This window comes from Abrus precatorius, unplaced genomic scaffold (assembly GCF_003935025.1).
Source record: "Abrus precatorius isolate BTA unplaced genomic scaffold, Abrus_2018 Scaffold9, whole genome shotgun sequence".
Lineage (NCBI taxonomy): Eukaryota > Viridiplantae > Streptophyta > Magnoliopsida > Fabales > Fabaceae > Abrus > Abrus precatorius.
In genome coordinates, this window is record NW_020874439.1 from 30204844 (window position 1) to 30221209 (window position 16366).

General features: G+C 27.4%; 1 protein-coding gene across 2 annotated transcripts; it reads left to right on the top strand.

Moving 5' to 3' along the window:
* The first annotated feature begins 8371 nt into the window (after positions 1–8371).
* Positions 8372–14766, top strand: LOC113849195 (vacuolar cation/proton exchanger 5). 2 transcript variants are annotated; one of them, XM_027478908.1, is made up of 12 exons: positions 8372–8602; positions 8732–8771; positions 9255–9515; positions 9597–9664; positions 9749–9777; positions 10324–10520; positions 10604–10816; positions 12187–12321; positions 12917–13033; positions 13106–13159; positions 13583–13699; positions 13843–14766. In XM_027478908.1, the coding sequence occupies exons 1-12, from the start codon at positions 8568–8570 to the stop codon at positions 13936–13938; spliced, it is 1362 nt and encodes a 453-aa protein (XP_027334709.1). In that variant the 5' UTR covers positions 8372–8567; the 3' UTR covers positions 13939–14766. The 2 variants fall into 2 exon arrangements, with proteins under 2 accessions (XP_027334709.1, XP_027334710.1); XM_027478909.1 differs by lacking the exon at positions 8732–8771 and having other exon boundaries at positions 13843–14246.
* The last annotated feature ends 1600 nt before the right edge of the window (positions 14767–16366 follow it).

Sequence of the window (16366 nt, forward strand, 5' to 3'; positions counted from 1 at the left end):
GAGGTGAGGGGTTTATATAGAGTCAAAGGTAGAGAGAGAAATAGTAGAGAGAGTGAGGGATATAAGGGTCATTTGCATGCCACGTGGGATGGGCGCATAACTGTGTGGTATCTGTTGAAGAAAGAGAGTGGCAAAAAATGGCAAATGCTGACATGGCTAATGCTGTGCGTTTTGCAAGGGCTTCTAGAAGACCAATATTTTTGGAAATGGGACAACACTAGGGTCCACATGGGCTTCACTGCAAAACTTTAATAATATTTTCATATTTTAAAAAATTAAATTTTTTCATTTTTAATACAACTTAGTTTTCTAATTTTTTTACTTTAAATTTTTATAAATTTTAATTTTTTTTATCTAGTAAACAATTAATTTGAGGTAGTTACTAAAGTGATATATTTAAATATATAATAAATAATAAATTACATTTACACATTTTGAGTTTAAATAATTTTTTATTCTATATCTTGTCTTTATTTTTACTTTATACAAACTTCTTTTAATTGATATGCTATTTTCTAATACACAAACTTTTCTTGTTTTTATTTACAATTATAAAAAACTTAGGACTCAATATTTCTATAAATTCTAAAAATATATTGTATCTTAAAAATTTATTTGAAGATGCATCTCGTTAAAATATTTTTTAGATTCTTAAAAGATAAAACAGAATAATTTTGAGTTTTAAATATATTACATCTAAATTATACAAATTAAACAAATTTTAAAAATAAAGAAAGAGACATAGTTGTTAGATTTTTGATATTTTTAATTTAAGGGTTGTTCTTTATGATTTGAGGGGAAAACGTCAAGAAAGTGAACACAATGAAGAATTTGAGTTGGGATTGGTTGAATAATGATCTTTTAAAAAGTGGCGCTCTCCCTCTCATCCTTTGTATTCCTATTGAATAGTGTTCTTAAGGAATAATGATACTTTTCTTTTGTTAATTGGCACGCACTTTGCATACTTCCTTTTTGTTAAAATAATAGACAAATCCTTTTGGGTTGTCAATTTTGCTTCTCTTTACAATACAAAGCTAACCAAACTATGTGGAATTTTGTGAACAATTTGAATAAATTACTTGTACTTTCTATGCTGCAATGCATAACTAAGAAACCAAGATAATTTATTTAATATTTGTTTTTTTTGTTGCTTTTAGTTTTGTTGTAGCTTTGACATAAACTAAAATATTAGTCTAAGTTTTAAATATTATTTGACTTATTTTTCAATGATCAATGACTTTTGTAATAATAATGAGAAGGTTTTTTATATAAGTCACTTTGAATATAATTATTATTATAAATTATGATACATGATCTTTGTATTGACTTTATGAAGAAAAAAAATAAAAAGGAATGTGTATAAAAGTCAAGAATGATTAAATATATTTATTATAGTGAAAAATATACATTTTAAGATGAAATAAGTATTTTTTTTAAATATATACACAAATTGATAAAAAAAAAGATCGATAAAAATGATTATTCAATTTATTTAAAATTAGTTCTAATTATAGAATTACGATAGAACTCAAGATATAAATTTGTCACAAAATTAATTTTAATAAAAGACAACAAATTTAAGCTTAAAATATTATATATTATTTATAATTTTCAAAATTAAATTTTACTCTTCTAAAAAATGGGGAAAATACTTAATAAAAAATCTTTAAAAAATGCTGCATAAAACCATACAATAATTGAGGGTGAAATTATATTTTAATCCTAACAAATGTACTCAATTTCAATTCACTATAGATTAATTTTATCATCTCTTAAATATCAAAATTTCAACAATTTGGTACCTCTGTTAAATCTAACACTATTAACAGATTCCTTTAACTTAAGTTTGTAATATTATACTTTTTTTTAACAAAACATTAAAGCGAGTTGAACCTCAATGGCCCACCAAAATCAATTAGGATACATTTTAATTAAGGCTATTTTTTTTTTTTATAAAAGTGCTTTAAGAATAATTATTCACCAATACTCAACGGTAGAATATGAACTTATGTTACTGTGGAATACAAATTGAAATTTTTAGCAATCAGACCAACAATTTGTCTACAGTTTGTAATATCACACCAAATATGTTCGGATATTAACCGATAATATTTAAATATTATGGTGTCAAATATATTATAACTAGTTTTGTTGATAGTTAAATTTAAAATAAAGAAATAATATTCTCAAAATTTAAATTTTAAAGGAATAAATTTTTACAAATTAATCTTTATATGACGCAATAACAAAATACTTTATTTTAATGTTAAAAAACACATTAAAATATAACTATTATTTTTTTTAAGAATTGAAAGTTAAGCAATTATATGAGGACAGAAACTGCATTATACTTTTGTTTTCTTCTGATTGGAATTCGTACGACGTAGAAATGGTTATTGCCATATTGCATGGCGTGGTTGCTATATAATTACATTATTGCTTTTGGCTACGTAAAACAAATTACAACTAATTAATTATTTTCATTTTTTGGGTATGGAATCAAAGTTCACTATCTTTAGAATCATATAAGACCAAGTTTAGAGGACAAACTAGGAAAGGAGTCATGTGTGTTGAAACAAAAAATGAAAAGTGATGAAAACGATTTATATTTTATGTATATAAATTAAGGCTATGCATGTGAATGTTAATTTAAGGCTATATCTATAGGTTTAGCCATTACTAGTATTGAATAACTTGTATATACAATCAAGACAAAACCCAAACCATAAACAACAGTGCAACAATAAAAAAACTTAAAGTTAACAAACCCTAACAGAAGAGAAAAATAAATTTTAATTTTATAAATTTTAAATAAATTTATTGATATAATTTATTAAAATATTTTATCTTTAACTTAATAAGTTTAGATTGAATTTATATTATAAGTTAAATAAGTACTTAAACAAATTATGCATTAATCTTAATTTTTAAGATTAAATTTAAATATATCAATATTTTAATTTTAATATTAAAAAATATTGTTTCATGTGAGTGTTGCACTGCGTCAAAATCAAATATCAATTAAAAAATGCAAATTCAAAGCACGAGCTGTGACTTGATCTGGCACTACTTGAATAATCTACTTATTTCCTTTTATTTTTCTTTCTTTATAATAAACTGATTGGCATAATAAAACAAATAAAAATGTTTAAAATTTGAAAAATATATTATTATTTATATTTTATCTCTCATCTCAATAAAACATAACCCCCCACAGATTCTTTCTTCCTGCATACTAAAGACAATATCTGAAAACAGCTTACACTTATCATATTTTATTTATCAAGTATTAAAAAATAAAATTTTATATTAAAAAATTACGATTGAAGATAAGATTCCATAGTTATTCGCGGTTTTCTTCTAGAAGGTATTGTCATTACTCTACTTAGATGAATTTAGATTTTATTTTGATGATGCTGTGTTGTGTGTCACACAGGCTATGATGTGAGCTGTGATAGGGAATGTTAGTGAATCTTTGGCCCACAGACTTTCTGTGGGCACTATTTGTACACAGTGGTCTTCCCACATGCAACCCTTCTAGAAAGGATTTACATTATATATATAATTTATTGTTGTTATTTTTTAAATTAAAAAGTTTTCAGAAGTATTATTTAGTAAGAGTACTTTTAGGAGTATTATTAAATACTAATGTCTTGAGAGATTTTTTTACCCTATTAATTAATTTTTTATATTGTATTTATTTTTAATTTAATAATCTTTAAATTTTTAATTTTAATTAGTATAATAAATATTTATTGTTAAAAATTACAACATCTAATATGTTTCAAATTTATTAAATTTAAAGTATTTGTGTAATATATTTTTAATACTATGTATGTATAAAAAGTTTTATTTAATTGGATGATACCTTAACAGCTGAACTATGTGATTGAAAAAACTCCTGGTTTTAATGCAAAAAAAATAAAAAATGGTTTAAGTTAAATTCTATAAGATAATTTTAAGTTTCAACTAAATTGACAAATAAAAACAATTTAAATTAATTAATTTTTAAAATTGGTATAATGTAATATTATCACACCTAAATTTATTATTAATATTTATCTGGGATATAACGAACATATATTTTTAATAATTTTAATTTAGATTCATACTTTTTTATTTATTAGTTCATAAAAATTATAAATTGTATTAAAAAATATTTTTTTTAAAAAAATTCTTTTTATAGTATTGTTAGTTTTTATCATAAAGACGATTTAAAAAACATATAGAATAAAATATTTTTTTATTTAGAAGCACAATATTTAATTTTATAATATAGTTCCATCATAATTTTAATAAATTTTTATGTCTTAATATATTGACTATACTTTTAAGAGTAATAGTTAAGAAAAATTTATTTTTTTAACATATGACTCTAAACTAATGTAGTTATATAAGGAAAATTTTATAAACATTGATTAAAGAATTAAGTTTTTATAAAATAATAATAGCTTTATTGTATTAATATATTCATATCATAATTTTTAATAAAATTTTGTATTAATTAATTAACTAATACTTTTAAGAAACTTTTAATAGAATTTCTAAAATAATAGTAATGGGATTTCTAATATGACTCTTTTTAAATATTTAACATTAGCATCTTTTGATTTGTTAATTAATAAATGTTTATAAAAGTGATATAATTAATAGTTTTATTATTATCATTTGAAATAAAATTTCAAATTTGTTTGTAAACAAATTTTCAGGTTGAGTTAACAATTTTTATCTTTTAAAAAATCTGTGGCCTTTGACAACAACAAATGCTAGTCACGTTACTTTTGAAATGAAATTATTTTTATTAAAAGGATATTTTTCAAGATGTCAACAAATTTATTTTAAACAAGTAATTCTTGAAATTTAGAGGTGAGAGAATAAGTTTAAACATTTTAAAAAAGAAACAAGTACAGAGTTCTAATTTTTTTTAAATATATTATTATTATTGTGAATCAGATTGTTCAATCAAATTTTTTTTCTTCAAATAGTTTAGAGTTCTAATTCATATGAAAAATATTTGATGTATTATTAAAAGTGAATATAATATTTAAATTTCAGTGATTTAAAAATTGATTTTATATCAATTTTCGAAGGGACAAAAGCATGTTACCTGTCCTCCCCCTCCCCCATGTGCGTTTGGGATTTCGTAAGCAAATGTTAAGGTTCGTATAACGAGGATTCCACGTAAAGAGACATATCTTTCGGTTTATTTAAAATTGTAATAAGAAAATTCTAAAAAAGAAAAAACTTTCTTTAAATGCATTTTGAAATTTGTGCATATTTAATCCAAATTGTAGATTTCGTTTGGAGTATCTATATATTAATATATTTTTTACTTTATTTTTTTAAAGAGTATTTTAATTAGTAAGCAAGATAATATAGTAAGTGATCAGATCACCTCTAATTGTGGTGAGAATTACATACGCAATTTTATTTTTATTTAAATAAAAATTGATTTATTTAAGTAAAAATATAAAAATAACAAAAAAGAATTATGTAAAATTAGTTTAAATAAATTTTTTGAATTAAGTGAATTTTATGCATTTGAAAAGATTAAAGTTTAAATGTAGGGAGAAGTGAGGTCTAAGGATGGATGGAGATAAGCATGGTGGATAGTAATGGAGGAAGAGGAAAGTAGAGAGTTGAGTATAAAGAAAAAGATAAAAATAGGTGGGAGTGAGAGTAGAGAGAGAAAGAGAAAAGTTGAGTTTGAAGAAAAGAAAAAAGTTTAATATGAAGATTAAAAAAAGTTGAATATGAAGATTAAAAATGAAGTGTTTAGCATAAAGAGAAGAGTGAAAAAGAAAATAAAAATTCGTTTAAGTTAAAATAACTTATTTAAATTAATTTTACATAAAAACTTTGTCATATATTTTTTTTTAAGCGAATTTAGATATAGAGTAAGCATAACTTTTATCTTCAAAATTGACTTGCTAATGTTGGACGCGTTTAAAGTTTGGGTAATGAAAAAGTGAAATTTTTAAAAATATATATATATTTTATTGAATATTTTAAAATTTATTTTAGATTCTCATTAACAAATGTCTTAAGAATATTAAGAAAATATATTGAATAATTTATGTTTTCAATAAATTAGTTATTAACAAACATTCTTTATTTTCTTATTTAATATTTTAAGGAAACTGGTGAAATTTATTAAAATCATAGATGTGAGGAAGAAAATTTAAAGACAGAATTGAGAGAATAATTATTTAGCTAACAATAGCCAAGTAACCAACATTTTGAGCACTTAACTAACATAAAATTCACAATTTTTTTTGTAAACTGTTAGCAAACTTTCAAATATTTTTATTAATATTTGTCATAATTTTAACGAGTTATATGAAAATTAGCATTAACTTTGTAAAACTTGGCTCTGATACTTATGCATATGTAAGGGCTATGAATTTATTTTATTTTTGGTTGTTACAATATAATTGAGGGGCCATCTGAGAGATAAATAAAGAATAAAAAGAAAGGATTAGTTTGGTGGCAGAAGCACAATGATGATGATGAGGATTTTGATTGTTATATAAAATAGACCGAACGATCAAAAGAAAAAGAAAGCGAATGATAATTTCGTTATACCAAACACAACGGAACAGCACCATTTTGCAAAACCTAAAGACAAAGGAAAGTGCGCCAACATTGCATGCCCAAATAACAAGAGTTTTAGGTTTATTTTTACATTTTTTTAAAGAAAGAGATGGTGTCTTATTCTAATATGAAAAGTTTTAAAAATTATATAAAAGATTTATATTTATCTTATTTATAAAAGATGTGTTTATCTTATTTGTCTTAAAAGAAACATTTTAATTAATTAAATTTATGAAAATTTAGTTCTGAATTTTGGTTAATGACATTATGTGATCTATGTAATAAATTTTATTTAGTAAGATAATTTTTTTTTTTTGTTATAAAAATAGTTTTTTTAATCTAATTTTTAAAAATTAAAAAGAAAAATAGAAACAAACAAGTCTTAAAACTATAATTTTTCTATCATTTTTTTTTAATTTTATGAATTTAATTTATTTTAAGATTTTCAAATCTGAGAATTAAATTGATAAAGATGAAAATCGAATTAAAAATATATTTTTACAAAGTTTGATATTTAGTATGAATGTGTTTTCTCAAATTATATGACTTTAAATGACCTTTAATTTTGATTGTTGATGCAAAATTGTACAAACAAAATTTTATCTTCTTATTCTCATTTAAAAATAACTCTCACAATACATATTGAGTTTTAGAGAATCGTTAGAGGAATATATTTTCTTTTATAGAAAAAAAAATAATGAGCAGTGTATTTTTAGAGATCTTTTGATCTTTCTTTTAGGGGATTTAAAGTTTTTAGCCTACCCTCTGCATCAAATGAACACCCAACCCTTCTTTCTTTGGTCAACGATAATAAATAGACTTTCTTTTGTCCTCAACAATAATGGCTTTTGGATGTTGGGCCAAGGCCCATTTTCAACTTTGGGCCCAATTATACATGCTAATGCAAATGGTCCTGAGTGGATGTATAAATTAAATTGCATAATTTTGATCATTGCTGTCTGTTCAACCCTTGATAAAGCTCAAAATGCACGCAACATCACAACCTATAAAATGGGTCACAATTCAATATGTCTCCTCATTTTAGGGAAAAGATACATTCACAAACATATGTCACATGCATTTTTTACATGAAGCAAAATCAATGGCTCAAAGACTTTTGAATTTAAAGTAAACGATGAACACAAAATTATACTCATTCGTCTTAAGTAGTACTTCATCATCATGCATAAGATGATGAAGGACTATCTGTTGCAATTTCATTTGTAATATAGGGTGAGAATTGACTCAAGACTGTGTAGGTTAATGTAAACATAAGGCAAGCGTATGATCATTTAGTCCATATAATTATATGGTGATGGTTAATTCATAAGCTGCAGTATACATATAATTAATTACTGTTTCCATAGCTTGAAAGAGGTTGGGAATAAAGTATCCTCAGCAACTTCTATTAGTTAGTAGCACCATGCATATAAATTTATAATTACTTGAACATTAAGATTAAGATCTATGGGTATTTGATGAAATATATCCGTAGTATGTGGGGGAAAGGAAGGAGATATATGTCTTATTTTGATCTAATTTTTCTAAATACATAATAATAAAACATATCAGCATATTTAATATTATGATTAATATTAAATACACATATGACGTATGCATACAGAAATTAATTTTATATATATACCATTCTTACTACAAAAAAAAATCTATATATTCAATGAGGTTCTACCATGGCATCAAGTCAAAGTTAAAATAAGGTTTGGCATCAACGTCAAACAAACGGTGCTGTGTCCTAAACTTGTTTTTGGTCGACAACTACACTAATAACCGCGACAAAAACGAAGAACATGTGAAACTTCCTACATTCATTGCCTTAACGAACCCACAACAAAACTGAAACTGAATCCAAAACACTTGTTTTGTGTTCACTCCTTAACTCTTTACACACAAAGCCGAAATAATATTTCTGGGTCAGTTTGGTTTCTTAGTATTCATTTGGATCATAAATAAAAATGGAGACCCCGGTTGAAGTTAAACCTACTCTTATGTAAGTACTTGGATTCTTCAAATTTTTTGTCTTCTCGATATGAATATTTTATATATTTTTGCTCAATGACTTAGCAACTTGTATATTTATATATTTTTTTGCTCTTAATATTCAATTTCTTCATTGCAGTGCGTCGGGGTTCTTAGAAGACTTGTCTGAGACTTGCAAGGTGAGTTCTTTCTCCCATTTTGCTGAACCCTTTGTTAAATTATTTTGAATTTTGAATTGGGTTAGTTTTATTTATTTATTATTTTTTTTATAATTTATGTTGCTACTGTTTTTGAGACAGAAAGGGCATGTTGTTCTTTGGTGTTTATGAAAGTTTTATTTTGTTAATGTGAGAAGTATGAACTTCTTGATTTATGCATTTTTTTTTTTATATGGGAGTATACAACGTGTATGGCAAATTGGCAATGACAATGCCTATTAACAGTGTGTTTATCATTAGAAAAATGAGCCTTGTGAAATGCAGTAAAGGGGTTCAAATTCAAATGCAATAATGTTTGAATATGAAGATATTTTTGTTCTCCCTTTTCATTCTGTATTAGTGAATGTTTCCTTTCAAACATTTTGTAAATAATCAATGAGTCAGTTGCCAAATGAATGTGTTATTGGAAATACTTGTCCTGTATTTCCACTGCCTGTGTCACAGATGGGTTCTCCAAATGGAAGACCAATGCATAAATCTGATGATGAAGTTCCTTTTGGCTCCGAAGTAGATTTTCACTCGTCAGAATCTATACTGGTGGATGTCCATGGATCACGTGCTGGAGAATCTCAAAGTGCTCGTGGTAAAATGTTGGGGGTTGCTATTTACAGGAGCATACAAATTGTAGTTTTCTCTAACAGGCTCAACTTGCTTATGCCTTTTGGGCCTCTTGCAATTCTTGTACAGAAATTGACTGGTCATCATGTGAGTTATAATTCATACAGTTTTTAACATTTCTGCACTTTTTGTTAAATATCTGATACTGATTTGTTAAGTGAACTGCAGGGATGGGTCTTTGCTATGAGTTTATTGGGTATTATGCCTCTGGCGGAGCGTTTAGGTTATGCTACAGAGTAATATTACATGCACTCTGTAAGGTTTTGCTTAGATTTTCGCTTTAATGGTTTCTGATGTTACCTTTTTTTGGGTTTATATAGGCAGCTGGCATTTTTCACTGGAGATACTGGTAAATTAATAGCATCGTACTCTATGTTCTTTTAAAATTAGAACTTGTTATCAGAAAAAAGAAAAACCTAGAACAGATGCTGAAACCATTTAAAGCACAGACATTAAATGTATTATTATATGTAAATCAATGTAAATGTTTTGACAAATCTTACGTTGGTCACTGAAGACCTAACACAACCCTCCTCCTTTGCCTAGGCTTGGGATTGGTCATGGAACAATAGGCTGAGTTAAATGTAATATGATATGTGTGTTTTTGTGTCTAGTTTAGGAAATATTGCTTTTACAGTTTTGTATATATTGTTAATCAATGATTAGAAGTTGCTCTTTCAATTATCATTTTAACTGCTACATTTAATTTCAAAGTATTGATTCCAGCTAATTGCTTCAATCTTAATTTGTTTTAATATCCATGCTTTTGATGGAAAAATATATATTTAATTTCTGCATGTGGTATCGGAGTGGTTCATTCTTTAATTTTGTTGTTACTTTTTAGTCATACACTTATGGTGGTTTATTGCTCATTCAAGTCTATTGTATCTTGCAGTTGGGGGCCTTTTAAATGCTACATTTGGAAATGCAACAGAATTAATCATCTCAATATATGCACTGAAAAGTGGAATGACTCGGGTTGTCCAGCTCTCGTTGTTGGGTTCTATTTTGTCGAATATGTTGCTGGTACTTGGATGTGCATTCTTAAGTGGTGGGATTGTTTTTCATAAGAAGGAACAAGTGTTTAACAAGGTAGACATGCTAGTTTCTGGTTCTTTGATTATGTTTGTGAATTTCATTTTGTATTACCTGTAGCTGATCATTTTGGCATGCAGGCAACTGCTGCTGTAAACTCAGGATTATTGCTGATGGCAGTCATGGGCATACTTTTTCCTGCTGTTCTACACTACACACACACTGAGGTTCATGTTGGGAAGTCAGAGTTATTACTTTCAAGATTCAGCAGCTGTGTCATGCTTGTGGCCTATGCTGCATACCTATTTTTTCAGTTAAAAGGTCAAAGAAGTCATTACATGTCTGTGAATGAGGTTGGTGGTCTCATATCAAGTTTCCTTTTTGCTTCCTCCGTCATTCTTTTGTTTGTGATATGTGGTATGCAGTATGCCATGTAATATTATTGACTTGCATACTCGTTAGTATATGTAATTCATAATCATAATTTTATGCTGAATAGGAACTGTTTAGGCTAATAGATTTCCTTAACTCTAAACAAGTAGTAGACAAAAAACTGAAAAAGTCACATTTAGTTTTTTCGCTAGGCTTTATTGTTAGGCCTTTGAGAGAAACTTCTTGACTAAGATAATGCAACCTTGATGGATCAATTGAGATTGCAAATGAGTAGAATTTGATATATTTAAACAATCTGTGATTCCCTTTTTGATTCCCACTTATTTATTGTTTCTATTAAGATATTCCACATCAGCTATGAATATAACCAATCACCAATGTTCTTATAAAGATTAGGCAATCCTCCTTCTCGAGGTATGTTTTGGGTTGAGTTAGGTCTTTCTAATAGTTATGTTGTTGTTCCTTTTGCATGATATTAATATGCTTCCTACAATTCGTGATGTGAACAGTACAGCAAAAATGGGAAAAGAAACAAATAAAATTTTGTATTGATTGAAATTTCAGTATTACAAATGAGGAAATCCTCCCTTGTCCCAGAGCACAACTCCTAATAGAGAAACTCTAAGGTTTCCTCTACCCAATATGAAAGCAAGATACCAAATAATTCCCTCTCACCTATAGCATGATGCTATATACAGTGTGCAATAACAGAAAAGATCCTCCCTCTTTCTCTCCTCTAACAAACTCCTTTTCTACTTATACCAACTTTGCCCCTTTCTTCCTACGGGAATACACCACCCATTCCTTGTTTCATTGGCTAAAGGCTCTAAAAGGCCCAATTTCGTTTGGTTCCTACCAGATACGCTGTCTCATATGTTCTAAAAGATTTGTCTGGCATTTCTGCTCATTGTAGGGAGGGGGATTGGATGAAGAAAATTGAATTGGGCTCCAGTTCTAATCTTTGTGTTGATCTTTATGATTGTTTCATATTTTAAATCCTGGGAACTATTATGAAAGTGATTAATCACACTTGCCCAGAAAATTATTGCCTGAAAGTGATCCAATGCTTGTGGATGATTAAATGTCTGGAGAAGTTTTTCTCCCTTAGAAATAGGCAGAATAATTATTTATTGATTAAATCGCTTCTACACGTTCTTTTTCGCTATTTTGCAGCTCACCAATAATTTTTCTAGTATGCTTGATGTTACTTTATTAGGAAAGGGCAAGGCTTGTTGTTGCTTCTTGATGTTCAGTATTATCCCATATGGTATTTCCTGTAAATCCTTGACATAACATTTTTTCTCACCAAATTGTGGTGATATGAATTCAGCAAGAGGGTCAGAATGGGAGCAATTCAAATGATGATGAATCTCCAGATATTTCTAAGTGGGAATCAATAATTTGGCTTTTGGTTATGACTTCTTGGATATCAATCTTGTCAGAATATTTGGTTGGCGCTTTAGAGGTGAATAATGTTCTCACTTTCCTCATTAACATATTTTACAAAAGCTTGGAAACTTGAAAGTAATTAGTGAAGTAGCAGTCACTTGTTTGGATTTTTTGTTTCTTTTTCTTTCTACCCAGCCATATATCTAGTCAGTGATATATATTACATAATACATACCTCTTCAAATTGTATTTTTAGAAGGTAGTGGAATTGAAATTTTAAATATATTCCCTTGAGAATTGTCCTTTCTATCTGATAATATATTCACTACTCAGTATATCATTTTTATATATTTATGCAAGTTTTAAAATGGCAAGTACTAAGTTGTATGTTACCATTAACAACACCTAGAGAATGAGGATGTTTCTAGGACCCTTAATTATAGTACTGAGACCCTTCTTCCAATGAGAATCTAGACATTACAAATTCTATTTGTTTCTGGCTGTGACCTACATTTTGTCCTTAAATCTTTTACCAGTTGTAGGTTTGCTTTTCAAAATAAAATGCTATGTATGTGTCTGATGGATATTTTACAAGAAAGATGACTTTTCAAGATATCATTTAGGAAATATTTTGTGCAAAAAATTTTTTTGTTTGATCAACTGTTTTACAGGGAGCTTCCACTGCATGGAATATTCCAGTGACATTTATTAGTGTAATATTGCTTCCACTAGTGGGGAATGCAGCTGAACATGCCAGTGCTATAATGTTTGCCATGAAAGATAAACTTGTGAGGCTTCAGTACTTGTACTCACACATGCACCACGCTTATATGCATATTAATAGTTTTTATTCCTTTCAGGACATTTCCTTAGGAGTAGCAATAGGGTCATCCACGCAGATATCTATGTTTGTGGTAAGTGTTATATTGTATGGATGAGATTGAATTGCTATATAAAATTTTTTTTGCTTTGGTAAATAGCCATTGCTTTTTCTAATTTCAGTTTTCATGTGAGTGCTGTCTCCACTTTCTTTGTATATCTAAACATGCATATATTAAGTAGAATTAAGGTGGAGTGCTACACATGGAATTTTTGTACTGCCTGCTTCTGATGAAGTACAGTATACTGAAAGTTGGCATGATGGCTAAATAACTAAAATAAGAGAAAGTGAAGTTTTAGGATTGCCAGTACATGAATCTAAGAAAAGACTTGATTATTTGTTCATCTTTCATAATGGAAAACGAGTGGGAATTTGAGTTTCCGTAGAATTATATTTCTGCATCTTTTTAGTATTATGATGTTATCTGCTTCCTTCACTTTTTCCTTTCATTATGCAGATACCATTTTGTGTTGTTATTGGCTGGATAACGGGGCACCCTATGGACTTAAACTTTCAACTTTTCGAGACTGCAGCACTATTTCTAACTGTTATAGTTGTAGCCTTCATGTTACAGGTTTGTATTCAAAGATTGAAAAAATAAATAAATAAAGGTATTATTAACCTAAAATATGTAGATAATGGTACATGGAAATAAAGATTTGATTATCACTACAGTAAGAAGTCTGACATTGTAACATATTTACTATGCAATTGCAGGAAGGAACTGCAAATTACTTCAAAGGGCTAATGCTTGTTCTTTGCTATCTGATAGTAGCAGCTAGCTTCTATGTACATGTAGATTCCTCTCAATAGGTTAAGATTTTCCGATTGAAATTAACTTCCACATTACCTTTTGTTTCTCTGGTAAATTTAATTTTCTGAAATGTGGTTGTGAATATTGTTGTGTTTCCCTGATGCAAATGTGAGGAATTACTTTGTTCTTGTTCTTATACGTGCTAGAATATGGAGAAATGTAAATTTGAGATGACATGTTCAATCGTTGCAAGTTCATTAAATTATAGTACAATTGGAGAAATTCAGGGTACACACATGAATCTAAAGTGGTATTATCTTAGGTCTCACATGCATGTACATGTGTGTACACATGAATTTTTTCAATCATTACATTATATTGTTGAGATGCCATCAGTGATCATACCTGGAAATTATCTTGAAGAGCATGCCAGCCACGAGTCTTTGTGGTAAATTTGAGAGATCTCTTTTCACTTTTGAGGCTCCACAAGCATTACAAGATAATTCAAACATGTTACATTTTAATGTAGTGGGTTCCAAGAACAACTTTATGTAAATTTTATAATGCCTAGCATGTATGATAATTGCAGCTCTACAATATGATGGTTTGCAATGGAACAAGGTAATGTTGTCATGGCCTATGCAAATATTAACAATGATTGAAAATCTGTTGTTAAGCATGGAATTCTGTGGCAATTGCTCCTAAACTACTGTTTAGATGTGAGTTGTTTGAAAGGTAAATGTAGAAAATTTCATTCAAATTGTAGTTCAGAATTGCTTCTTTTGTTTCCTTAAATTGGAGTCTTCAATTTGTGTTCCTGTCCTTGACTTAACCGCTCATTCATTTCTGTCTTATAATTTTAAAAATAAATAAATTATATTTCTATTTTATATATTTTATGTATATTTACAAATACTTGTGTAATTCGCGAGATATTAATTTAAATACAATAGCTTTATATGATTGAACTTGAATTTGTTTACTCTTTTAATCTGTTGGTTAAATAGGTTTTCATCAACTGCACCACCCAAAAAAAAAAAAAAAACAAAAAAAACCAACACCTCACAAAAAAAATAGTTTAAATTTGACTATATTTATTTTCAAACATTAACCACATAAAAAAGTTTAATTTGAAATATGAGTTTTTTTTTTCTCTCTCTTTTGCAGTTTCTACTATTTTTTAATCCCCTGAAGCATGTTCACATATTTAGATTAAAGATAAAATTAAAATAAAATATTACCCAATATGCTCCTTTTTCTTTCAATCATCTTTTATGATTTTTTTAAATTAGAGATTCATTTTTTCATCAAAATCCCGTGATTCTCTCTCTCTTAACTGCATAAAAATTCCTTTCTCCGAGAAAAGAGTTATATTATTCCTAAACATATTTGTTAGACTTAGAAGTTGTAACTCACTTTTATAACTTTTTTTTGGTTTGGGTTATATCACTTTTTTTTTCTCTTATTTTTTGATCTCATTTTTAACTGTAAAATTATTATCTAAAATAGTTATAAGCCCTAAACCCTAAACACAACGAAACGTGACGATTCTTTACCTAAGCTGAAATGGCATAGAACCAAGCCCTATTGTGCTCATAAATAAGTTTGAATAGTATTTTGTATTTATGTTCGGATAACGTTACTTTAATATAGTTTCGAAAATTACAATCTAAGAGAAAAAAGTATAAAATAAAATGACTGAAACACATGCAATGAGATAAAAACAAATAAATTGAAAAAAAAATTATAAAAATTTTAGGTCTCATTCATCTCTATCTACCTCAAATACTGTACCCTGTTCCCCGCCGGCCCTGCACGCAACGAGTCTAGTACAACCTTCACCATTCTTTCCAAAACGACCATTATATTTGGATATTATTTACATTTTTATTATATAATATCATTATTTATATTATAATCTTCTCAGCTTATTATAAATTTAAAAAGTTTTTTATTTAACTTATATTTAAAAGTTATAATTTATTACTTTACTAATAATTAGATGTAAGTTAAATAAAAAACTCATATTGAATATAAGAGTTTTTAAATTTATATTAAATATTATATATATATATATATATATATATATTATATTTCTAACAATTTTTTAATCTTATATAACTCATCCAAAAATGGGATGTATGACTAACATTATTTTTTCAAAATTTCTCACCCCAGTCAATTTATCTTCTTCATGCATGATTAATGGCAGGGATAGGGACAGGATATTGTAACCAAAAATATAAATTTCGAGGATCCCATGGCATTCAAGCCAGAGTAGAGAGACAAAGAACTTATTAAACTATAGTTGTTTTCATTTTACTATCAATAGCTATATAAGGTGTAAACTTTAAAGTAAACCAAATAATATACTTGAGTCACCATATCATGAGTCAGATAAACGACAAAAAAAATTTCTGAATATTTAACACAATTATGTTTATTGAAATTTAAACTTGAGATTAAATATTAAGCTAAAATAATCCT

Excerpts from the sequence above, each read along its gene's own strand:
- LOC113849195 (XM_027478908.1), top strand. The coding sequence starts at position 8,568 with ATGGAGACCCCGGTTGAAGTTAAACCTACTCTTAT. Across the intron at positions 9,516-9,596 it reads AGAAATTGACTGGTCATCAT|GGATGGGTCTTTGCTATGAG; the intron begins GTGAGTTATAAT and ends AGTGAACTGCAG. Across the intron at positions 10,521-10,603 it reads AGGAACAAGTGTTTAACAAG|GCAACTGCTGCTGTAAACTC; the intron begins GTAGACATGCTA and ends TTTGGCATGCAG.